Genomic DNA, 24,211 nt, shown 5'->3' on the forward strand with positions numbered 1-24,211 from the left:
TATTTTTTTTTTTTTTTTTTTTTTTTTTTTTTTTGCGGTACGTGGGCCTCTCACTGTGTGGCCTCTCCCGTTGTGGAGCACAGGCTCCGGACGTGCAGGCTCAGCGGCCATGGCTCACGGGCCGAGCCGCTCCGCGGCATATGGGATCTTCCCAGACCGGGGCACAAACCCGTGTCCTCTGCATCGGCAGGTGGACTCTCAACCATTGCGCCACCAGGGAAGCCCCTTAATGTATTTTTAAGTCATGGCTGGGATTGGTTTTGCTGGGTAAGCTTTTACACTGTTCTCCCCTTCATGGCCATGTCCATGGTCATGGTTAGAACACAGCTTAGCATTTGAGTGCTGCTGCCCAGTACTTCTGTATCGTATTGGTTTCTCCTTTTCTTTCTCTTGAAGTCCTTGGTATCAGTTTATTCAGATTTGCTTTTGAGTGATCATAGATCACATCTTTTGGGGTTTATCATTTACTTGTTTTAGAGTTTACTGTATATACATACATTTCTACCCCGTTAGTCAAGAGGATGTGTTCTGCTTACTTGTTTATTCTACAATCTGTTGAAAACTTTAAGGTAGGTCTGTAACATTCCCATTATACCCAATGGTGATGCTCTTTCTATGTCTGGTTGATGTTAAAGCTGATACAGCTGGTACTACAGGACCTGTTGCTAAAACACTGAAAACTGTTTGATAAATAGCCATTACCTTGTAACCCTGAGCACCTCCCTACCACCTTGGGATCATATAAAGCGTTAATGGCTGATGGTGAAGGGGGCCTCCAGGACTGAGCTTACTTAGAAGGGCCTTTGAGCTCTTAAAATTCTTCTCGAATAAGAAGCCCCACATTTTCATTTTCCACGGGGCTCTGAAAATTATGTAGGCTGTCCTGAACAGATCATGTAGATTATGGCAAATTACATAGCCAGTCCTCAACAGAATCATTGCCCTTTTAGACACTGGACCTTTTTCCCAAGTGGAAAGGGATTCTGCCTTAAGGTTTCTACCAGGAACAATGTAGGGGAGGCCACGCCAGTCCTCTTTGTGCTAACCACAGATTCTCTTTGGCCCTGTTCCTCTGCCATTCATCCTGGCCCACATTCTTCTGGAGCCTAAGCCTGGAAAAAGGCATTTAGAGATCAACATTTTTCTGCTATGAGAAATTTTATACTTTTAAGAAGCATAACCCTTTCCTAAGCTCAATTTTTACCCCCGATTCTCATTTCTTTCATTGTCAACTGTATCCCCCATCTGTTTAAACTCTGTGTTTGTATTATTACTATATTTCCTAGAAAAATTGTGTAAATTTTGCTAAATAAATCTTTTCCAAAGGAAACTGGCTTTTAGGTCATATTTCAGCTAGTCAGTTTTAACCAGGTAGACATTTTAAAATCATGCAGAATTCCTGCCTAATTTCTGCTTTATTGGCTCATTGAGAAGCCTTACCTACAATGGAAATAATTGAGGAGAAAGATCTTGGTACTTCCTCAGATATATTCTTGATACACAAGACCCATTTGAGCATGTTTGGAGAGATAAGTTATCTAGGAGTACATCTCTATTTGTGTTTCTATAGCTCATCTGTGACATGAACTTTAACTCACTTATCTTGCAGGAATATTGTGGGAATTCATTTGATAAAGTCAGAATCGTTTCAACAACAGCACTTTTAAACCAAACAATTATGATTATGTGTTCACTGTGATTATATATGATCATTATTTGATTACATCTAGTATAGAAATAATAACAGGTTGTTGAGATTCAGTGATATTAGACAATTTTCACTCTACATCAGTTGCCAGCTCTCTTTTATTAAATGATGACATGACAAGCTTAGACTTTGTAATACAAACTGCCACAAAGAATATTAACAAAATTCTGAACTGCACGTTACAAAATGAAAAATGAGATGAACAAACATCATTTGCCTTTTTGGTGTCAGTCAACCTTTGTAGTTTATGAATGGTGTTCACAAATTAGAGCAAAACTACTGGTGATGGGGCTTCCCTGGTGGCGCAGTGGTTGGGAGTCCGCCTGCCGATTCAGGGGACGCGGGTTCGTGCCCCGGTCCGGGAGGATCCCGCATGGCGCGGAGCGGCTGGGCCCGTGGGCCATAGCCGCTGGGCCTGCGCATCCGGAGCCTCTGCTCCGCAGCGGGAGAGGCCACAGCAGTGAGAGGCCCGCGTACCACAAAAAAAAAAACAACAAAAAAAAACAACAACAACAAACAACAAAAAAAAACTTCTGGTGATGAGCAGTTAAAAGGGAGGGAAAATCTGAGGCTAATTCAAAAAGAGAGAGAACTTGGTGATGAAAATATCTCCTTAGCCTTGAGGTAGGGAGTTTCATCTCGCAATCTGAACCCTCTCTGGGTGCGTAGTAAACAGCTCTGACAACAATTTCTTGAAAAATTTTATCATTATTTATTTTTTAAAAATTTATTTATTTATTTTTGGCTGCGTTGGGTCTTCGTTGCTGCACGCTGGCTTTCTTTAGTTGCATCGAGCGGGGGCTACTCTTTGTTGTGGTGTGCAGGCTTCTCATTGCAGTGGCTTCTCTTGTTGCAGAGCACGGGCTCTAGGTGCGCAGGCTTCAGTAGTTACGGCACGCCGGCTCAGTAGCTGTGGCACACGGGCTCTAGAGCGCAGGCTCAGTAGTTGTGGCGCACGGGCTTCGTTGCTCCACGGCATGTGGGATCTTCCCGGGCTCAAACCCGTGTCCCCTGCATTGGCAGGCGGATTCTTAACCATTGCACCACCAGGGAAGTCCCTATATTCACCTCTTGAAAGGATCTCTGCAACATTAAAAAAATGCAATTTGTATTCCTTTTCTAGAAAAATGGTGGCAAACTGTTGGTGCTGCCCTTTAAAAAAAGGTGGATAGAATGAATATGGCTGATAACAAATGCTAATTTAAAAACTGATGTCTTATTTTCCAGCTAATTTAATTTAATATTCTCCTCCTACTTTATTATTAGTCTTGTAGCAAAGTAACTATTTACTATAAAAAGGATAGTTCAAACCTGAAATGATGCTCTATGCTATAGTCTATTACAGTTCAATTATAAGTACTAATGATTATAAGAAATGTAGGAGACAACTGGATATTACATAATGATTTCATATTTGAAAGGGTATTGAATGATATCCTTTTAAGTGTTCTTTTATGGCTTAAAAAGTTCCATTTTGTTGACATCCTATTTCAGAGTATATTGAGACATTTCATAATCTTTTTAAGAAATAGAGTTTAGAATATTTTTCAACTCTTTGTTAACACTTGACTCTTATCTAGAGAGTTTTAAAGTATAATCTGAATGTGAAGCCTCAGGAAAAAAAGATATTCAATAATTTTGGGGAAATATTATTTTTATGAAAAGTCCTGAATGGCCCATGTCTTTATATATTTTGATGCAGATACTGTTAGGTGCATACAAGTTTAGAATTGTTATATCCTCCTGGGGAATTGAAGTTTTGAACTTTTCTCTTTGTTATTCTTTAGTAAATCTCTTTAACTCTGTAATGATTTTTGCCCTAAATCTCTTTACTTTGATCATAATATAGCTATGCTAAACTTTATTTTGGTTAGTATTTGCCTAGTATAATTTTTTTTTATCCTTCTATATGCCACCTTTCTTTTTCTTTCTGATTTAGGTGTATCTCTTATAAACAGCATATATATGGTTTTTGCTTCTTAATTCATGTTGTCAATCTTGGTCTTTTACTGGGAGTATAAGTCCATTTATAATTATTGTTGTTACTAATATATTGGGATTTCTTTTTACCAGCTTATTTTATTTTTTCCATTTGTTGCACTTTTCCTATATTTTTATCCCCTCTCTTTTCTTACTTCCTTTTCTACTGAATCTTTTTTTGCATTTTTACTTTTTCACTTTACTAGTTTGGAAGAGAAACACTCTATTTATATACTATGAACATCCTAGACAGTTACATTTAACAAATTCTAAAACTAATCAGTATTTTCCTCATGAACAATATAAGAACCTGCACATACCATCCTGTCAAATACCATCCTGCTTTATATATAGTTGTTTGATATTTGAGGTTGATTTAAGCTCCACAAATTAGGCATCACTATTTTTTTCTGATATAGTATTTATTTAGATATGCTCACGTGTTTATTAGTTTATTTGTTCACCATCCTTTCTTCTATCTCAGATCTCTCATTTGGAGTAAATTTCTTCTTGCCCAAAATAGATCCTCTTTTTCTTGTATTGAAATGTAATTCACATACCATAATATTCACCCTTTAAAGTGTACCATTCAGTGGTTTTAGTATATTCACAAAGTTGTGCAACCATCACCACTATCTAATTCCAGAACATTTTTTTTTGTACCAATAAGAAACCCCATGCCCAACAGCAGTTACTTCCAGTTACTTCCTCATGTTCCCTTCCCCCCAGCTTCTGGCAACCACAAGTCCTTATTCTGGACATTTCATATAAATAGGATCATGCAATATTTAACCTTTTGTGTTGGCTGCTTTCACTTAGCATAATGTTTTTAAGGTTCATAGCTGTTGTGGCATAAATCAGCTCTACCTCCCTTTTTATAGCTGAATAATATTCCATCATGTGGATATACCACATTTTGTTTATCCATTCATCAATTGAGGGACATTTGGGTTGTTTCCACTTTTTGGCTATCATGAATAATGCTGCTATAAACGTTTATGTATGAGTTTTTATGTGGATATATGTTTTTAACTCTTTTTGGTATATACCTAGGAGTGGAATTCCTGGGTCATATGGTAATTCTGTGTTTAACTTCTAGAGGAAGTGCCAAACTTTTTAAAAGTTTTGTAATTCTATCAGTAATATATGAGGATCCTAATTTCTCCACATCCTGTCGACATTTGTTATTGTCTGTATTTTTTTTTTTTTTTTTGCGGTACGCGGGCCTCTCACTGCCGCGGCCCCTCCCGTTGCGGAGCACAGGCTCGGGACGCGCAGGCCCAGCGGCCATGACCCACGGGCCCAGCTGCTCCGAGGCATGTGGGATCCTCCCAGACTGGGGCACGAACCCATGTCCCCTGCATCAGCAGGCGGACTCAACCACTGCGCCACCAGGGAAGCCCTATTGTATTTTTGACTGTAGTCATCCTAGTGGATGTGAAGTGGTACCTCCCTGTGGTTTTGATTTGCAATTTCCTAGTGACTAATGATGCTGAACATCTTTTCATATGCTTATTGACCATTTGTATATCTTTGAAGAAGTGTCTATTCAGATCATTTGTCCATTTTTAAATTAGGTTGTCTTTTCATTGTTGAGATGTGTTTTTTAAATTTTTAAAAACTTTTATTTATTTTAAAATTTATTTATTTATTTTTGGCCATGCCACACAGCTTGGCTTGCGGGATCTTAGTTCCCTGACCAGGGATTGAACCCCAGGCAACCGCAGTGAAAGCGCCAAGTTCTAACCACTGACTGCCAGGAAATTACCTATAAGTGTTTCTTTAAAAAATTTTATTTATTTATTTATTTTTGGCTGTGTTAGGTCTTCGTTGCTGTGCGTGGGCTTTCTCTAGTTGCGGCTCTAGGTGCGTGGGCTTCAGTAGTTGTGGCTCGCGGGCTCTAGAGTGCAGGCTCAGTAGTTGTGGTGCACGGGCTTAGTTGCTCCACGGCATGTGGAATCTTCCCGGACCAGGGCTCAAACCCGTGTCCCTTGCATTGGCAGGCGGATTCTTAACCACTGTGCCACCAGGGAAGCCCTATAAGTGTTTTTTTTTAAAAAGTATATCTTCTGAATACTAAACTGTAGTAATCAGGACAGTGTGGTATTGGCAAAAGAACAAAGAGATCAGTGGAACAGAATAGAGAGACCAGAAATTGACTCCCATAATTATAGTCAGCTGATCTTTGACAAAGGAGCAAAGGCAATACAGTCGAGCAGATTATCTGGAGCCAATATGAACCAGTAGCACCCCACTCTCATGTGTGTATCTATCTACTCTCATCTACTTATCAATCATCTATCTAATCTATCTGTATTAAAACCCATGAGTTCACACTATACCTCCAAATCCAACCCAATACCACAGGGTTTATTCTAAAACCCTCCTTTATATATTTGTAATTCCCTTCTCTGACAGTGAAAAACCTGGTTTTCATTATCAAGAATATATTACTTATTTGTTCAATGCTGGAATACACAGAAAGTCATCTCAGAATTGCTGACTGATACATCTTAAAAAAAAAAAAGCCTACTTGTTCACATCTCACTTTTTTTTTTAAGAGTTCTTTTTGTCTTTAACCTAATGGTATATATTCCAAACACTGTGTTCAAAGGGTACTGGGTTTAGTTCATTTTATTTCCCCCCTTCAGTGTGGTTATATTATTCATTTGAAATAGAGTTCTGTCCATTGGTTTCTGTTTGTATTCCATTTTAGGGTTTTTCTCCATTCTTGTTGATTTTATTTCTTTTCTCTTTGTCGAGATTTAAAAAAATATGTGAAACATTAACATAAAAAGTCAGAATTGTACAAAAAAGTATATTCAGAGAAGTGTCCCTGACTCCATGTTTCCCCATTTCTTCTTTCCTTCCTACCTTATTCCCACTGACCCCTTGAAGGTAACCAAACTTACAAATCTCTGTTTTATCCTTCTTATGTTTGTTTTTGAACAAGCACGTAGATACTAGTATATTTTCTTATTTTCCCTTATTTCTTACACAAAGGCAGCATACTTTAGATAGTCTTTTTGTTTTATTTAAACAATATATCCTGAAAATTATTTCACATTACACACAGATCACAGATGTTGATCGACATCTTTCTCATTCATTTTTACAGTTGAATAATATCCCATTGTGTGTATGCACCATATTTTACCAGTCTCCAATATTGACATTTTCCAAAATTTTACTATTACAAGTAATGCTGCAATGAATACCCTTGGGTGTAGTATTTTATTATCATTTGCGGTGTATTTTCAGAGTAAATTCCTAGTAGTGGTACTGCTGGTTCAAAAGGTAAATGCATATATAGTTTCGTTAGATATTGCCAAATTCCTCTCCATAATGGTTATATCACTTTGTACTTCTATCAGCCATGTGTGTGAGTGCCTGTTTCTCCACAGCCTTTCCAATAGTGTTATGCTTTGTAATTTTTCCCAGTCTGATTGATGAGAAATTGTATATCCGTGTAGTTTTAATTTGCACTTACTTTATTATAAATGAGGCCAAACATCTTTTCATATGTTTACTGATCATTTTATGTCTTTTCTGTGAATTGTTTGGTCACGAATTTTATCCATTTTCCTATTGGGTGTTTGGTCGTCTTTCCCCTTAAAATTTATTTATTTATTTATTTATTTATTATTATTATTTTTTTAGCGGTACGCGGGCCTCTCACTGTTGTGGCCTCTCCCGTTGCGGCGCACAGGCTCCGGACGCGCAGGCTCAGCGGCCATGGCTCACGAGCCCAGCCGCTCCGCGGCACGTGGGATCCCCCCGGACCGGGGCACGAACCCATGTCCCCTGCATTGGCAGGCAGACTCTCAACCACTGCGCCACCAGGGAAGCCCCTCCCCTTAAAATTTAAAAGTGGAGAATTTTTAAGGGCCTGCAGTTTGCCCAACTGCTGGGAATGAAAGTTTAAGTGCTTGCTACTCAAAATCTGTGCATCCGCAGCATCTGCTTGGGTAAGGAATTTGACATCAGTGGGGAGCTTGTTAGGACTGTTGACTTTGGGTAACACACCTGATCTTCTGAATCCGAATCTGCACTTTAACAAGATCCCCAGGTGATTTTTATGCATACTAAAGTTTGAGAAGCCCTGGTCTCAGTGATCTCTTAAAGACCTCATATTTCATCTCCACTAGGAATCTCTCCTGAAAAGATAAAAGTGAAAGGGGATTATATTCCTCCAGTACCATTAACCCTAAGTGGTATCTGTAAACTTACTAGATTTGTTAGATTAATTGCGTACCTTTCCCCCAGATGCTCTTCCTTGAAGGGCTATGTCTTCTATTTGTATTACCTAGTGGAATTCTAAAATGCTGGTTTTTCTAAAATTAATCAACCAGTGTTTTTAGAAAACAAGCATTATGAGAAATATTTAGACAATGAAGCACAGTATGATAGTTCTTAAAAAAAATTAAACATAAAATTATTATGTGATCCAGCAACTCCACTTCTACGTATATACTCAAAACAACTGAAAGCAGAGACTGAACAGATATTTGCACACCCATGTACACAGCAGCATTATTTACAATAGCCAAGAGGTGGGAACAACCCAAGTGTCCATTGATGGATGAACTGATAAAAAAAACAAGTGATACACACACACACACACACAATGGAATACTGTTCAGCCTTAAAAAAGGAGAAAATTCTGACACATGCTAAGTGAAATAAGCTAGACACAAAAGGACAGATATTGTATGATTCCACTTATATGAGGTACTTAGAGTAGTCAAATTCAAAGAGACAGAAAATAGAATGGTGGTTGCCAGGTACTGAGGGTAGGGGGAAGGAATAGGTACAGAGTTTCAGTTTAGGATGATGAGAAAGTCCTGGAGATGGATGGTGGTGATGGTTACACAACAATGTGAATATACTTAATGCCACTGAGCTGTACGCTTAAAAATAGTTAAAATAGTAAACTTTACATTATGTATAGTTTACGAAAATTAAAAAACCCCAAATCTTTTCACCATTAGGTTGTAAGAAACTTCAGAATTTTATTGTTATAAAATTTGACGCCTAGTAAGGCCTTGTATACAAAAGGATTCAACATATTTTTTTAAATAAAATAAAGGGTTCAGCTTTCATAGGAAAAAAAATGAAGTACAAAACTAAAAGATGCTTATTTAAAAAAAATCAATCAATGCAAAAATAAAGAATGAAAGCTCCCTTTGCCCTTCCCTGGATGCTAACACAGGACTGACTGCTCTTTACAGGTTACTTTTTATTTAGGCTAAAAACAGATGTGCTCTTTCAGGATACACCTGTAAGAGATTTTAAACTAATTAGGTATTATTAAGACACATACAAATCCTAAAGCAAACCTAACAAGGAAATGATGCAGTTAAGAGGTTATCATTAAAACATAGATAATGCTTGAATTATAAATATTTGGGTGTTGTACAGTCATTTATATGCAAATTTTCAAAACTGGCTGCAGTTATATTTCATCTCCACTACCTCCTAGTATCATCCTTGGCAAAAAGGAAAGCTTTCTTCCTACAGTTTTGGTAAAACAAAAATGGGGTTACTCCCTCAAGCTATAGTAGATGGGTTTATCTTCCACCACACTTTAAACACCATCCTCCCCATTCCATGCAGCGTCCTCACCTGGAGCTGATGCTCCTCCTTCTATAAAGGTGTGACAGCCTCTCTCCAGGAGTTGATGCAGTAAGAACTCACAATTATAGGTCCACACTGGCGGGGATAAAAAAACAAAACAAAAACAAAAAACCAGACTTTGGTAAGTGTTTTACTTTCTGAGGACTGCTGTACCACAAACTGGGTCTCTTAGAACAAGAAATTTATTCTCTAACAGTTCTGGAGGCTAGAAATCCAAAATTAAGACATCAGCAGGACAATGCTCTCTCCAAAGGCTCAAAGGAAGACTCCTGTTTCATCCAGCTTCTGGTGGGTGCCAGAAATCCTTGGTGTTCCTTAGCTTGTAGATGCATCATTCCAGTCTCTGCCTTTGTCATCACAGAGCCTTCTCTCTGTGTCTGTCTCTTCTCTTCTTATAAGGACACCAGTTATACTGGTCCAATATGACCTCATTGTAACTTGGTAACATCTGCAAAGACCCTATTTTCAAATAAGGTCACATTCATGGGTACTGAAGTTAGAACTTCAGTATGTCTTTTGGGGGGACACAATTAAACCCAAAAGTGTAAGGACCAAATTTCTGCTCAAAGTTAAACCTAAGAAATGTCCCATTTGTTAACTCCACTGGGAGGAAGAGGCTCTGCTCTGAGTTGCTGGGAAAATCAGTCTTCCTGGGCTTAGTTCTCATTTCCATACCTCCTTCTCTGTCAGAACTTGTCCTTGTTTAGGCATTGTCAGTGACTACTGTCAGCACCACGCATCATCCCCTGCTTCCTAAATGAAAATCTGCCAATTCTAGAATATAATGAGTCAGTAAGCAAGCACAGAATTTAGGAGTAGTAGAAATGGGTAAACTCTTCACTTTCCAGATATACGTGCTCTTTTCTGTGTTCGTATATTTCTTAAACAAAAAGCAAAAAAAGGAAATACACCCCCACATTGTGTGCTTCTGTTGTTTTTAATAATAAAAAAATAATCTATTTGCAGTCTATGGAAGTAGATGTGGTTTAGAGAGTCAAGGTAACACAGTGGGGTAAAGATTTATGCTATCTGGAACTTCTTCAGGAGTCAGAAGCTCAAAGTTTAAAAATTTAGGATTCTCAGACTAGCACCTAACAGTTCAGGTAAGAACCGAACTGACATATCCCATGGAGCCCAGAGGTGTATATATGAGATGGGCATGGTCATATCAAGCAGCACAAGCTCCCCATGAAAGCAGCGCCTTCTGCCTGTTGGGGTCACCCAGCCCTACTCCTGGAACAGAAGCAGCCTGGTTCACATCTAGGCCACTCCCTCATTTCGCAGTAAAGGAAATCGGTTAGTAATTGTTTTTATAATCACACATGATTGTTTTGTTTATCTTCCAGCCTGTCAGGCTCACTTAGTGCTACATCCTGTACCCCAGAGCACTGGGAAAACAATCCAATCCAGCAAGCATTTATTGAGTACTGACTGCATGCCTAAACTCCAGGCTTATTATGGGCCAGACCTGCCCATTAAGTCCTGAACGGTAGTGTTTTGCTTTCTACACTAGATTGGTAGTTTTCCCACTTTAAGATTCCGGTATTTGACTTTCTGGCAGAGTGGGACGCCACGGGCGGCCTCCTTCGGAGCTGACGTCTGCTAGGAGGCCTCAGTGCACTTAGGTAGCACAGGCACGGGAGATTCCCCTGAAGGCGGGGTCCACAGTGCCCCCGCGCGCGCAGGTAAGGAGCTGTCTATCAGCAGGCGGTGGGCGTGGCCTGTGCACACCGACCAATCAGCAGACCCACCCTTAAGGCAGTCTCCCCGCCCAAACCACGGAGCATGCGCCACGGGCGCTACGCAAATTCCTCTCTCTTCGCGCGCCCTCTCCGCGGCGAGGTCAGAGTTAGGCTGCCCCGAGTTTCCTCAGAAAAGAGGAGAAAAGGAGAGGTGGGGTCCGTTAGGGATGGGGAAGGCGGAAAGGCGGTGTGAGGAAGAAGTTCCTCAGAGTCGTGGCTGTCGCTAGCAGCCGCCAGCTCCCGGGTCATGTTGGGCCCGCAGGCCGGCGCTTCTGGGTTTCCCGGGCTCCGCGCCCAGCGGTCCCGCCCGGCCGCGGAACCGCGGCAGATGGGCACGTCGTGTCCCCTCAGCCCCTTGCAGGTTATTGTCCTCAGTTTACAGAGGAGCTGGGCCAGGCTCAGAAGTTTTGATGGTGACTCAGCAGCTCGTCCTTGCGGGCCAGGGTCTGCGTGACTCATCCCGGACCCTCCCTTCGGCTCCAGAGGCTTCCACCGTTCGCGCGACGCCTCTGGGGGCGGAATAGTGCTTTGAGGCGGAGAAGCGCCGCCACGAGTGCGCGCGGTGCTCCACGCCGGGTCCCGGGCAGGGGCGCTCCGTCCCGCTCTGCATAGCCCGGGCTTCCGAACGGCTCTGTGCTCTTCGAGTGCCACCTTCCTGAAACCTCCGTCCCTTCAGCAGCCCCAGGGGGGGTGGGCGTGGTGCCACCGAACCCCGACCCTGCCGGTGACCGCGGAGTCCCCAAGATGCTGGGGCTCCTCAGGCAAGGAATCCACGGTCCCAGTGTATAGGCACCGGCTCCGAGGACTTGTCGACCCGGGAGGGCGCCGGGTCGCGCGCCCTCCCGGCGGCTTGCGCGGCCCTCGCCTCGGGTCTTCGGACGTGCGGCCTGGGGAGCAGTCGGACCAGGGAGGAGGCGACCCCCGGGGTCCCTACCTGCCCCGCCAGGCGTCCGGGGCAGCGCGCTGCCAGCCTCCCGCTGCCCGCCTCCCGCGCCGTAAGGCACCAGCCGCACGACCTGCAGGGCCCGCTGTCCTGCCGCGCTGGCCCCTCCTCCGCCCGCCCCGCCCCGCGCCGCGCCGGACACCCCGCCCCGAGGAGGCGGCCCGGCGAGCGGGCGCCGAGGGAGGCTGGTGGCATGGGGGAGCAGCCGTCGCGGCCACAAGCACGGTTGCCCCTAGCGAGCCCCGGCGCCGCTCGGAGCGCGGGGGACCGCGGGAGCCTAGGGGGGTGGCTCGGGGCGTGACACCGAGCGGAGGGCGTGGCTCGGGCTGCGCCGCCCGGACGCGCGGCGAGCGGCGGGGGGAGCAGGCGGCGGCGCCGGGGGCCGAGGGCGGGCCGGGCCGAGCGCCGAGGGCGCACCTGGCGGCGGCGCGGCCCGGCCGGACTGCCGGAGCAGGCTCGGCGGCGGCGCTGGTGGCGAGGATGTCGCAGCCGCCGCTGCTCCCCTCCTCGGCGGAGACTCGGAAGTTCACCCGGGCGTTGAGTAAGCCGGGCACGGCGGCCGAGCTGCGGCAGAGCGTGTCGGAGGTGGTGCGCGGCTCGGTGCTCCTGGTGAGTGCGGGACCACGGAGGGAGGGAGGGAGGCGGGCAGGAGGGCGGGCGGCCACCTCCTTCACGCTCCTCTAAGTCGGCGGGGCGGAGGCGGAGCCGCCGACCCTACTGGGTCTGTAGGATTAAGAGGTGGTGAAGGAGGGGGGTGTTGGACAGGGGAGAAGGGAAGGTCCTGGAGGGGCAGCAGCTCCCAGACCCCCACGCTGCGTCTAGGGGGTCCTCTCCCCACTGCTGCTCCTTCCCTCCGGGGAAATTCCCTGGGAGTGAGGTCGCCATCTCCCTCCTACCCCCTCCCCCCCAACTTTACGTCCCTCTGCCGACTGAGAAATTACTCTCTCCTTTCCCCCTCCCTCCCTCTCACATCCCCCTTCTCCTCCCTTATTCTGGAGGGGCTTGGCACCTGTGGCCTGGAGGGGCACAGGGGAGTGGAGGTGGCAGCTTCCTTTTCCAGTCCGCAGCCCAGGGTGGGATATGGCCCTGCGGACCCTTTGGGTGGGCTGAGCTCCAGAAGGGAAGGGGTTCTGTATTCTCTCCTCCACTCCCTCCCCCTGGCCGCCTCTTATCAAGGGTTAAGGGTCTTGATAGGAACCCCCCGTGACTTCAGCTTGGGTGCAAATTACTACGAAGTTTGGGAATTTGGAGCAAGCAGACCGGTGATTAATCTGGTCGTAGCAGAAAATCTTTTGAGAATAGGCCTCTGGGTGTGAGGAAGATGAAGTTTTAAATCAACTTTTCCACTGCCAGGGCTGGTCCTGCTGTACTTGGAAACGCAGTATACCCCATCACTTGGAAGGTGCGGAAGAGCAGCAGCGTGCTCTCCTGGGTAGCTGGAAACTTTTAGCAGCTCCTTGCATTGGCGCTGCCATTTGTTTTCTTGAAAGGGGCTTGTTTGTGGGTGGGTGACTTGTGTTTGTTGGAACGATCCAAGAAGAAGGGCCTTGGAAGTGATTCTCTGGGCTTTGTGGGGCTGTGTGTGGGTTATTGTTGGGGTGGAGTGCTGGGTCCCTTAACACAGGGCCTGGCTCATCTCTTCGGTGGCAGATAGATTCCCTTTCTGGTCAGACACGGAATGACATGAATGATGGTTGTGGAGATTGGAGACGAAGCTTCACTGATTTCCATAGCTAGTCTGTTCAGTTTGATTTTTCTCACAATTGCTCTGACAGCTCCCTCTAGATTCTTCAAACTCCAGTTGGTTCAGTAATAAGGGATTTTATTTTTCTCTTTTTACTGAAGTTGATCATTTGACGGTAAGGAGTAGAGCAGGAGTTGAGAGTGGACCAAAACCTGGGATCTCTTCCATAACTTCAGTTGCTTTGGCCTCAGTAGTATATCCTGTATCTTCCTGACTTTTGCCAATGTGTGTATGTTAAGGAGAAAGCCCGCAGACATCTGTGGCTTTTTTTTTGTTCTGGAAGGAAACTTAGTTCTTTTAACTGGGGGCACTGTCCTTGTTAGAGATTTGAGGCAAAAGAAGAGTAAATAAAATCATGATTTCCAAAGTGTGGACAGACCCGGACTGAAAAGGAGGTACTAGTTTGATAAGCCATTAGATTGAGCACAACACTGCTCATTACTCACATGCAACAGTCCTTGAATTCAACAGCCCTTCCTGTTGGAGGCTGGCCTACTGATAGTGACCTAGTAGTGTCCATTCCCATGTGTGACATACTGCTGCTGTGCTCTACCTCATGACACTTTAATAGTACATCTATTTTCCCTATTCACCCTTAAGCATGAACAGCCAGACGTTTGGCTGGTGTCTCAACCCTTAGTGTTGTCTGTCTGTGATCATTGTCTGATGAAACTTGTGATGAAGCAAACACAAAATGCTGGAAAGTAGGTGGGCCTCCTTGGGCCTTTGAAAGGCTCCCCCGCTGAATGGGAAATACACTGCAGTGATTCTGCATTGCAGATGGAGGAATTTGCAATAGCTTACAGATATAAAAACTACCCATCAACCTCACCCCCCTCACCTCCTGCCAGGTACTCTGCCACCGCCTGCTTTTTCTTGCTGCTCCCCAGTGTCTGCCAGGAAGCCACAGCAGGTGCACCTCTCTCGGCTTTGTTCTAGGAGCATCTAAGAAGCTACCCCTGATCCTTGCAGAAGGCAGAGCAGCAGCCAGGCCAGGGTTTGGAATCCCATGGTCCACCGATCGGTGCTTGGATGGAAGCAGTACTCTGCTCTGTTTTTGACAGCTTGGGTCAGCGCTAATACAATGCCTACAGCATAGTAAACACACAGTAAATATCTCTTAACTAGCTGACTAACGTAGCAATTCTGTAGATGGACTAAAAGAAAAACGAACAGGGTATGGCTTTAACTAGCTCTTCTCATGTTTCTAGTATTGATGAGTGGCTTTTAGTGAGATCAGAAACAACAGAATTAAATAGTTCAGTGGGTAATAAAGGCTGCCATTTAAAAAACAAGCTTTAAAGTGTAGAAGTAAGGTGTACTCATAAATTTTTTGTTAGGTTCATTTTTCATAAGCTCAGGTGTGTGGGCCTTTAAAAATGATAGTGTAGGGCTTCCCTGGTGGCGCAGTGGTTAAGAATCTGCATGCCAATGCAGTGGACGTGGGTTTGAGCCCTGGTCTGGGAAGATCCCACATGCCACGGAGCAAATAAGCCCGTGTGCCACAACTACTGAGCCTGCGCTCTAGAGCCTGCGAGCCACAACTACTAAGCCTGCATGCCACAACTAATGAAGCCCATACGCCTAGAGCCTGTGCTCCGCAACAAGAGAAGCCACCACAATGAGAAGCCTGCGCACCGCAATGAAGAGTAGCCCCCGCTCGCAGCAACCAGAGAAAGCCTGCGCGCAGCAATGAAGACCCAGCGCAGCCAAAAATAAATAAATAAATTTATAAAAAATGATAGTGTATTAATTTGTTTGAAAACCTTGAAAAAAAATACAAAAAAGCAGAGAGAATAGCATCATGAACCTTCATAATCCATCACCCAGATTCAGTAATTATCAAGATTTTGCTAAACTTGCTTTAACTGTCCCCTTTTCCCCCTCGTTTTTTTGTGTGATTGTGAGTGCCACACCACCCATCATTTCACCCCTATATAGTACCCAGTGTGTATTATTAAAAATAGGGATGTTTTCTTACTACAGTGCCATTATGTTAAAGTTTGCAATAATCTGTTGACATACTATTCAGATTTCCCAGATTGCCTAAGAAACATCTTTTAATGGTAGTTTGTTCTAATCAGGATCCTAACAAGTTTTGCTGGCTTTTTCAAATGTGGTTTACTCTTTCATGAGTCTTAGAATTATTAATGACGGAGTGAACCCTCCCTGGGGTCAGGAGTCCTGGGTTTTAATCCTAGAGCTTTAGTAGTGCAGAGCGTGGGCTCTGAAGCACCTGGGTTGTAATTCCAGCTCTGCCCCTTACCAGCTGTGCAGTCTTAGGCATATTACTTAGCCTTGGTGTGCCTCGGTTTCCTCATCTGTAGAGTAGAGATAGTAATCATACTTACTTTATATGGTTGTTGGGAGGATTAAATGAGCAATAGAGGTAAAGCTCTTAGATGGTGCCCAGCTGATATTCTGCCAGCTACTTAAGTCACCCTGGGCTGTCGCTTAACTTCTTTGAACCTCAGGACTCCTGTTAAATGAGGAGCTGTACTAGATTGTTCTAGAGTCCGTTTCCTTACCAACAGGATTCGATTCTAAGATGCTTTTACAAGAGTAGCAGAGGTACTATTAGTAGTATTCTTTTTTTTTTTTTTAATAACTCCTTTAGGCTATTGGAGCACTTTTTTTTTTTTAAATTTAAATTTATTTATTTATTTTTGGCTGTGTTGGGTCTTCGTTTCTGTGCGAGGGCTTTCTCCAGTTGCGGCGAGCGGGGGCCACTCTTCATCGCGGTGCGCGGGCCTCTCACAGTCGCGGCCCCCCATTGCGGAGCACAGGCTCCAGACGCGCACGCTCGGTAGCTGTGGCTCACGGGCCTAGGCCTAGTTGCTCCGCGGCATGTGGGATCCTCCCAGACCAGGGCTCAAACCCGTGTCCCCGCATTAGCAGGCAGATTCTCAACCACTGTGCCACCAGGGAAGCCCCAGTAGTATTCTTAACTGTAGGAAATGTAATTTATGATTTTGGGTAATGAAAGAAGAATCCTCACAACTCCAGAATTAGCTGCCCGTGATTGAGAATAGTCAGGAGGGCAGCACGTTCAAAATAATATGCAAACTCAGGAGAAAAACTAGAAATAGTTCCCTGATCAGGGTTGAGTTGCGACTGGGCCTTTCAGATGCATTAAAGATAGCATCATAATGACCTAGATCTAACGGAGTATACCACCCAAGGCCTAAAAATCTTCTTTTTCTGAAAGGTTTGTGTAAATATTGGGACAGGGCGCTTTGCATGGGTTTGCTGGCTCGACTGCGCTTGGGTATTGATGCCCAAGTCATCTGGCTGCCGGCTTCCTTGCCGATCTTATCTCAGCGTGCTCAGCTTCAGGCTCTCCTTTGACATCAAGCCCCTGCTGGTGACACCATTGCACAGCCATCGGAGAGCCTGCAGTGTGAAACGAAATGAAACCAAGTCAGGCCGTCACTAAATTTTCCTTTGTGTAACTGGAGGATGATGGACAGAGGTGTGGGATGATAATCTCCCGGAGTGCACGCTTGAGGCCCTTCTCGCCCTCCCAGTTCAGTCAACACGAGATTCCAGTATGATCTGAGGTAACCTGAGACCCGAGGGGTGGTGTTCTTTGAAATCCTCAGGTAACGTAAAACCTCATTTTGGCTGTAATTTTAAATCAGATAGGATAGGAAATCGGTAACTGAACTGGCCTGAGCTTCACCTCACTGTCTTTCTCCACCCTCTGGTAGAGTCCTAACAACAGAAATGTCCCAGAATACAGGAAGCAGGGTGGAGGCCCATCTCCAACTAGATAATCAACAATAGGTTCTATTTCTTTGGTTTCTGATCCATTTGAATGTTGGGAGACAGGAGGACATTAGTAATGCCTTGAATCTGAAAAGGGAAGAAGGGAATTGTGAAATCTTCATCCACATTTGATGAGGGCCTGCTCTGTGCTAGGACTTTTTGCTGGGTGCTGAGGACCTGCTGCTGTGTTGGAGCCCTTGCCCTGAAGGGCTTATGGTCTAAACAGGTGGACAGGTCACTGTTCAACAAAAAGATAGCAGTACACAGGAGCACGTATAAAGGTTCAGATGCCTGGTTCAGACAACACATGAAGATGAAATAACAGAGAACTGATGTACTTGGGAAAGGGTTTGTGAAGAATTGAACTGGACCTGGAAGATGTAATGATAAGGAAGACTTTTCTCCAGAAAAGAATGAGAGAGATTGAGCACATGCTTAAAATGCCCGGCTAGGCAAAGAAGGAGCAGAGCAGCTTGGACAGAGTAAGTTTTAGAAGGAAGGGAGAGAAGCTTTGAGAAATACAGTTGCTAATTTGGGGAACAATTTCAATGACTGGCTGAGAACACATCATAAACGCTTCTTAGAGAGATCTTCCCCTCAGTGTAATCTTGGGGGTAAATAATATGACAGTTTTGTGTCACACAAGCCTAAGGACCCAAAGAGAAGTCTATGACCCAGAACAGAAAACAGGCCTCTGTGTGTGTCAACCTTTAGGGTGCATGCGAACAGTAGTCAAACATGGTGGGTACACCATTGAGTAAATGATATTGCATAAAAAGTATTGGGGTCCCACCTTATACAGTAAATCCCCTATATACGAACCTTCAAGTTGTGAAGTTTCAAAGATGTGAACATGCCCCTGTATCCCAGCTGTTGTACTGTACTACTGTACTTTTCAAGGTACTGTACTGTAAGATTAAAAATGTTTTCTTTATTTTTTGTGTTTTTTTAATGTATTTTTTGTGTGAAAACTATTATAAACCAGTTACAGTACAGTACCATATAGCCGATTGTGTTAGTTTGGTACCTAAGCTAACTTCGTTGGACTTGCGAACAAATTGAACTTAAGAACACACTCTTAGAATGGAACTCGTTCGTATATAGGGGACTTGTGTCACTGAAATAAGTGATAAATAAATGTAAGAGTCACATGTAAAATAAATCAAAGAAACAGCATAAAACATGGGTGAATAATCATGTAAGGGTGGAGAGGAATTTTTTTAAAGCATGAAAGTAAAGGAAAATAGTTTGGCCTGGGCTTGGGAGGTGAACCGGGGCCTTGCCATTGATGAGCTGAGGACTTTGATCAGGTTTCTTCACCTAAGCCTCAGTTTGCTCATCTGAGAATTGGGATTGTTAGGTATTATTATCTTAGGGCATTCTTAAAGTAAAGATTAAACAATTTAATATATGTAAAGATCCTTAATACTAAGTGCTTAACAAAGGTAAGCTTGTATTATGATAATAAAAGATTGCTTGTCTTGACTAAATATATCTGGAGCCAGCATTTATTAAGCACTTACTGTGTCCTAGGATATGTATTAGGGCTTTACATGGGAGGTCAAGTCACTTCAAGGTCACAAGCCTATAAGTGGGGGATCTGTGTCTTGAACCTGGGCACTGTGGCTTCAGACCATGTGTTCCTACTCACCACTCTGCCTTCTGCCTCCCCATGCAAACTCAAACCTCTGTTCTGTATGTTACAAGTACCATAAATTTAAAAATCAAATAATAAGCTTAGGAACAGTATTTGTCTTCTCTGTATATCTATATCTCTGTCATAGTGTTAAGTTTTAAAAAATATATTGAGAGTTCTTACGAATCAATTAAAGAAAGAAAAATACTCCAGAAGAAAAATGGGCAAGGACATTAATAGGTAATTCCTCAAAGAAAGGAATACAGTTAGCCAATGAAGAACAGAAGAAAAAAATCTTCAGCCTTGCTAACAATTAAAGAAACATTAATTACAGCAAGATGCCATTTTGCTTGATAAATTTGCAAATTTGCAGAGATAGAAGAGGTTTTGCACGGATGGGGTGAGCCAGGCACTTTTGTTTGCAGGGCTTCCTCATCCCACAATTCCAGGGGCCCCATTCGCATGGCATTTTATGAGCATTGTGTCACCTGGGTTTTGTAACATGCATGGTATAACTTTTTGAGCTGGGCTGTATGTATGAAGAACTTTAATGTGCTTCAGTTCTTTGGCTCAGTACTTAAGATTATAGGAATTCCCCCTAAGGACTAAACTGAAATGTACATAAAAGACAGTGTCTGAAGTCACAGTGCTGATGGTTCAAGGCAGAAAATGTAAAATACTGACCAACTGCAAACGATCTAAAGGTCTTAACAGTAGTGTAAATGGATTGTGGGGTTGGATTCTTTATGGTGCCATTAAGTTTAGTTTTAGAAGAATAATGACTTGAGAAAATTCTTCCATTATAGTGTTGGGAGGCAGTGAGGCCTGCGGTTAAGTTTGGGGGCCTGGGTTCTGTTACCACTTTAACACTAACCACTATGTGACCTTGGGTTGTGCCCCTGCAGCCTGGCTTCTGCCTTTAGTGTGGGGTAGCCTCTCCGTCCTCACCCCTTCAACTTGTCTTCTGCAGCATTTGTTACCACACAGCACCTCTCTCCCCTTCTCTGGTTCTCCCGCTCCTCTGTTCCCTTGCTTCACTCACCACCCTTCCGAAAGAGTCCCTTCTCCACCTTTGGCTCATAACATTTAATCTCTTCCCTGCACTCTGCAGGGAGCTGCATACCTTCATTGCAATTTCTGAATCATTATCTCAGTTTTGATTTTTTCCCCCCAGCTCAGACCTGCTTTTCTGCTAACTTGCCTGACGTGTACTTGGCTGTCCTACCAGTCCCTTAAGTTTAGCATCTATGAAACATAAACAGTCACTTTTCATCTCAAAGCAGACGTCCTTTTCGCATACTTGTTTTCTGTAGTGAGAGTCATCGTTGCATGGTCACCAACTCTGAAATCTCTAATTCCTCCTTATTTCTCCCTCACGCTGCCTCTCCATTGAGGTTGGCGGGGGACCACGTTGTCCATATTCTGGCACCTGGGTTGATGGGACAGCCAGTGTCTTGAATGTGGTGGGTTCTTTTTTTTTGGCTGCGTTGGGTCTTCGTTGCTGCACGCGGGCTTTCTCTAGTTGCAGTGAGCAGGGGCTACTCTTCGTTGCGGTGCGCGGGCTTCTCATTGTGGTGGCTTGTCTTGCTGCGGAGCATGGGCTCTAGGTGTGTGGGCTTCAGTAGTTGCAGCACGCAGGCTCAACAGTTGCAGCACGCAGGCTCAGTAGTTGTGGCTCGCAGGCTCTAGAGCGCAGGCTCAGTAGTTGTGGCACATGGGCTCTTCCCGGACCAGGGCTCGAACCCGTGTCCCCTGCATTGGCAGGCAGATTCTTAACCACTGCACCACCAGAGAAGCCCCACAATTTACCTATTGATGTGTATGTACATTTGTTTCGCATCTGTTTCCCTCACTGGACTGTTGGTTCACCATGGTTTCCCCAGTACCTGGCACTTAGCAGGGGCGTGATTGATATATATATATATATATATATATATATATATATATATTTTTTTTTTAAATTTTTATTGAAATATAGTTGATTTACAATGTTAGTTTCAGGTGCACAGCAAAGTAATTCAGTTATATACATATATATATTCTTTTTCAGATCCTTCTCCATTATAGGTTATTACAAGATATTAGATTTTTTTTTTGATGAATGAAAGACTCCTGAAGTCTCTACATCTGACACGTTTTATTTTTAAATCTTTTTTGATTCCCCACTGCCCCTAATTTCTCTCCCCTGCACCCATTTCTATTTACTTCATTCTAGCCTATCTCTTTCTGCCAGATTAACTTTCCTAACGCACAGGATCCATTATATCATTAGTTTCTCATTGCAACCTGATAGATTTGATGATGTTCATGTACATAAGAATGCATCACTTTGAGGCTGGCCCTTTGTCTGCTTTAGTTTAGAAAAAGCAAGTTGTCAGTAAATCTGCGTGATCTTTGCATAGGTTTTGAGAGCAGCTGCGCATTTTAATACAAGTAATATTCATTTCCTTTTTTAGGACAGTTTTCTTTTCACCAAATCTGTTGAACTCCAACGTGTAAAAGAACACAATGATCTAATTCTTATGTTAGGTATCTAGTAACTCATCTGAGAACAAAACAAAATAAAACAAAAATACAAATAATAAAAACCTGCAAGTGCTTTTCTATCACTTGAAGCATGAGTTTTGCAAATCATTAAGAAGTACTTAGATGGTGAAGTTTTTTCTGTTTCTTTTACATCTCTGTCACTTTTTCTTTTTCTCAGATGGACTCCTTAAATTCTTATCAGCAAATTGTTGGCAAGGAGACTTACTACCTGATCAGAGCTCTGTAATGCCAAATGGTTTGTTGGCATCTCCCTGCCCCCCCCCCACCCGCCGCTTTCTTTGAAGTTGGCAGGAATAAATACAATCAAGATAGTGCTTGGGTATGTCTACTTAGGGAGGCTGGCTGGGTCAGTGCATGTGTTGGAGATGTGCCCATTTATTTATTATAGATTAACATTTGTTGAATGTTAGTCTGAAAGTGAATCTGAAAGCAGATGTCATTGAACTGCCCACCATCTCCATTGACCACAAGAAGTTTATTCTCAAACTCTGTGTACTTAGAGATTCACATACTGTATTTTCATACAGAAAATACACGTTCTGTCATGTGGATGTAGAAATGTTCTAAGGAAAGTTGTTTACCATGATAAATTAAAAAATTATAAACAGTATATACAGATTGTTCCCTTTTTAAAAAAGCATAAGCACTCTTTTGTTGATGAAAAAGTTTTATGGTATTACAGATGCTACAGTACAGTATGCTCTTGTTTCAGGAATAAGTTAGATATCAGATGTTTAGTCTCTGAATTCTAGAACTTAGAAAATAACCATGGTATAACCAAGTTTCTGTTAATAGGGGGATAGTTCTGTGAGGAGTAGCAGTAGGATGTAGTGGATAAGAACTTGAGCTCAGGAGATTCTAAACCCAGCTCTTCAGAGAAAGCTCTGCTTTCTCAGTCTCTTCACCCCAAGAATGGACATCATAATAGCACTCATCCCATCATCATCATGTTTGTGATGATTAAGTGAGAAGATGCATATAAAGCACTTAGAATAGGGCCTGGCGCACAGTAAATACCCAGTAAGTACAAGCTTTTGTGATTTATGAGGGCAGCCTAAAGGAATATCATATAACTCTTAAAAGTGCTCCTTATGGAGGACTTATAACGGGAAAATTTTAATGTTGGGTGAAAAAGAAATAGTATGTGGAAGTATGTACATCACAATTGTGTAAGAAATAACCTGTGTGTAAGAAAAACGTTGGAAGGAAATACATGAAAAGGGCATATGATTTGTTCTTTATATACTCTAATATTTCCTAATTGTTTAACTTTCATAAGTGAATGGATAATAACCTATCAAGAAAAAAGAAAACGAATATAGGAGGGAAATTTTGGTGCTTCATGTAAGACACTTCAGTTGGTCCTCTTTGAAAATTGTACATCTTAGTGCTTATACAGGTGTGCATCTTAATGTAAAATGTGTGTTCCTGGAATAAGATAAACACGTGCATCTTGGTAGCAAAAATATTGTCAACAAGTTAAGAGTCCTGCTTTGAATGCTCAGAGGAAGGAAGGAGGCCCAGGTGAAATAATGAAACGTTGCACTTGACGGTGTTATAAAATTCTTTCCAAAAAACATCTTGCGTGAGCCTCTGGAAAAATGTAGTCAGATAGACAGGGATAGTGGGGTTTTTGGTTTGTTTGTTTATTTGTTTGTTTAAATTTCTGTTTTGATGAGGAAACTGAAGACCAGAGAAATCAAGTGACTTGCTTAAGGTCACCTGGCTCATAGTTAACACTTTTTTCTTGATAGGATGGCAGAGTGTGTCAAAAAAGATATAATTTAAAAATTTGAGTTTGTCAGAAACTTTTTTATTTTTTTAACATCTTTATTGGGGTATAATTGCTTTACAATGGTGTGTTAGTTTCTGCTTTATAACAAAGTGAATCAGTTATACATATACATATGTTCCCATATCTCTTCCCTCTTGCGTCTCCCTCCCTCCCATCCTCCCCATCCCACCCCTCCAGGCGGCCACAAAGCTGATATCCCTGTGCCATGCGGCTGCTTCCCACTAGCTATCTACCTTACGTTTGTTAGTGTGTATATGTCCATGACTCTCTTTCGCCCTGTCACAGCTCACCCTTCCCCCTCCCCATATCCTCAAGTCCGTTCTCCAGTAGGTCTGTGTCTTTATTCCTGTCTTACCCTGTCAGAAACTTTTAAATGGTTAATTTGAATCATTACACGCCTTTGTGGAAAGTACCATGAATTCTCTGGGTTGGTAGAAATTTGTGACATGGAAATGAAATCATACTGCTTTGGAGGTGAAAGATATCTCTAGAGGTCATCTGGTTCAGTTTCCTAATTTTACAGATGAGGAAGATAAGATCTACCATGATTAATCTGTTTATGGTCATACAGTTCGTGTTACAGACAAGAACAAAGAACAAAATCTACAGAGTTTACTGGCTCTGATCCAATGTATTTTCCACTGACCCCAGGAAATAATTGAATGTACTTTGTTTACTTTTGCATTTTATCAAGTATCTTTACATACTGTG

General features: G+C 43.1%; 1 protein-coding gene across 21 annotated transcripts in view; it reads left to right on the forward strand.

Moving 5' to 3' along the window:
* Window positions 1–24,211, forward strand: part of DOCK9 (dedicator of cytokinesis 9) — a 379,834-nt gene that overhangs the window by 83,819 nt on the left and 271,804 nt on the right. For 6 of the 21 annotated variants that reach the window (XR_003434660.1, XR_003434661.1, XM_027115908.1 and 3 more), the window contains exon 1: window positions 12,411–12,619. The exons of 1 other annotated variant lie outside the window; for it this stretch is intronic. Coding sequence is in view for 16 of the 20 variants with exons in the window: in XM_027115908.1 (XP_026971709.1) it covers window positions 12,491–12,619 (129 nt within the window). In the remaining 4 variants the exon portion in view is untranslated. Of the gene's footprint in view, window positions 1–12,404; window positions 12,620–24,211 lie in introns of those variants that run through there. 14 more of the 21 variants (XR_003434662.1, XR_003434663.1, XM_027115932.1 and 11 more) reach the window with 5 other exon arrangements.

This window comes from Aethalodelphis obliquidens, unplaced genomic scaffold, assembly GCF_003676395.1.
Source record: "Aethalodelphis obliquidens isolate GAN/ISIS:26980383/991018 unplaced genomic scaffold, ASM367639v1 scaffold15, whole genome shotgun sequence".
In the NCBI taxonomy this organism is placed as follows: Eukaryota; Metazoa; Chordata; class Mammalia; order Artiodactyla; family Delphinidae; genus Aethalodelphis; species Aethalodelphis obliquidens.